General features: G+C 35.6%; 1 protein-coding gene across 1 annotated transcript; it reads left to right on the top strand.

Annotated features, from left to right (window-relative positions):
• Positions 1–1,031, top strand: LOC124887664 (zinc finger BED domain-containing protein DAYSLEEPER-like; the record flags this gene model as incomplete). The annotated part of the gene is given in 1 exon segment (XM_047397413.1): positions 1–1,031. A coding segment is annotated over 1 exon segment (774 nt), but the record flags the coding sequence as incomplete, so codon positions are not given.
• Between the last annotated feature and the right edge of the window lie 1,154 nt (positions 1,032–2,185).

Genomic DNA, 2,185 nt, shown 5'->3' with positions numbered 1-2,185 from the left:
CTCCTGACTGCGCCGACAATTCCTACAACTAACACATTCTTCCATGAAGCGTGGAAGATTCAATTGGAATTGGCTCGTGCTGCAGCAAGTGAAGACCCATTCACCAGCGGCCTTACAAAGATGATGCAAGAGAAGTTTGATAATTATTGGAAGAGCTGTTGCTTAATGTTAGCTATTGCCGTAGTAATGGATCCACGCTTCAAGATGAAACTTGTTGAGTTCAGCTTTTCAAAAATATATGGGGACGAAGCAGCCACCTATGTGAAGATTGTTGAGGATGGAATCCATGAGCTCTTTCATGAATATGTGGCTCTTCCTCTGCCTCTAACCCCAACTTATATTGACGAAGTAAATGGCGGTCCTATGAGGCAGGAGGATGGCCAAGGCCTCGATGCCTCTTGTAACGGGCTTGGACTTACTGATTTTGACGTCTACATTATGGAGACTTCAAGCCAACAGTCCAGATCAGAACTTGATCAATATCTGGAAGAGTCCTTGCTGCCTCGTGTTCACGAGTTTGATGTGGTGGGCTGGTGGAAGCTTAACAGAATGAAGTACCCAACTTTGTCAAAAATGGCTCGTGATATCTTGTCAGTTCCTGTTTCAACCGTTACAGCTGATTCTGTATTTAGCACAGTTAGCAAAGAGATGGATCCTTACAGGTGTTCCTTGCGACCTGAGACCGTGGAGGCCCTCATCTGTGGCAAGGACTGGCTTCAGAATGCAGCTACAGACACTTCACCTGCACCAATAAAAATGGAAGTCCCGATTTAGGTTTCTGGTTATGTTAGATACCTGTCTAGAATAGCTTTATAGCTCATTATTTCTGCTTTCTTTAGGCTATGAAAATTTTCTTCTTCGTGTCCTTGGAAAATCGACTTTTCCTGTATCATAGTAATTCGGTTTTACTTGGCTTATTTGAGAGCTTAATCCTCATTTTCAATCTTGTTTCGCATCATGTCTGAATGCATGAGGTTAGCTTAACCTGGTGCATGATATGGATGTGTTGCTATAGAGTTGTGCTGCTCAAATGACTTGTGTTATTTATTTGCTGCTGTTTTTTGTACTTCCGTTACTTTTTTCTCTTGACTGCTTAGGTTTCGGAGGTAGATCAAAAACCTCAGCAAAGGTCACCGCGTTCAAGGCATGGAAGATCAATATCACTTCACTACAGGATTTGACCTCGATTGGCGTGAGCCGTGCATACGAGGAGGCCCGCACGTACGGTTTCAGTTGCTATGACATCAACTAATGCTCTCTTTTGTATGATAAATAAATGGAGTATAGGGACCAATAATACCTAATGTCGGACTAACTTGCCATTGTACATTTAGAACTAAGAATATCATCTATGGAAAGATAATCAAATACAATAATGTAACGCATTATTTATTACATATAACTAACTGAAGTAAAATCTTTGCATATTCGATAGATAATTTTTCAGCCAAAAAAAAATAAAAAAAAATTGATGCTCAATTACTTTTAATTCAACTATTGCGTCAACCTAGTAATATTAGTCTTACATTTAAAACTCAACTACTTATTATTACACATAATTCATTCTTATTCTATATTCCATCATCTCCTATTGATAAACACATAACACACATTCCTTACCTGCAAAATAAAGAGCTTATTTCTAATAAAACCTCGGCTCAAGTAAAAATATTACAAAGCAATTTGTAAAAAGAAATAATGGGAGTGAAGAATCCAAGACAAAGCACACCATAATGAATAGTTACTACCACAAAAATAATACGATACTTAAAGAGATAGAAACAACAATAAATAGTGATAGAATAAAATAACAAAAAAATTTCATAATAATACTACAATGCAAAATATTATGTATTAGTAATGCTTGTATTACTTATACTTGTATTAGTTATGCATGTATTATTTCTTATACATTGTTTGGTTTGATGTATAAGAAATAATACATCTTACATAATTTCTATAAAAGAAATGTTTGTTTACAAAAATACCCTTCTTTGATTTTATACATATTTTTGCAATAAAATTTCTTTGTCATCTCAAATATAATTAGTATTGTTGAACTAGTATATAGAGGTTTCGGATTAATTGCAAGACCTTCGTTTTTGCGCATGAAATATTATGCCAACGGATTAACATAGTCGAAATAAAAACAAAATATAAGATGAAAATTAAGAAATAGTTTCAA

Source organism: Capsicum annuum, chromosome 10 (assembly GCF_002878395.1).
Source record: "Capsicum annuum cultivar UCD-10X-F1 chromosome 10, UCD10Xv1.1, whole genome shotgun sequence".
In the NCBI taxonomy this organism is placed as follows: Eukaryota; Viridiplantae; Streptophyta; class Magnoliopsida; order Solanales; family Solanaceae; genus Capsicum; species Capsicum annuum.
The sequence above is the reverse complement of the archived record's forward strand: the minus strand, read 5'-3'. Positions and strand labels throughout refer to the sequence as shown.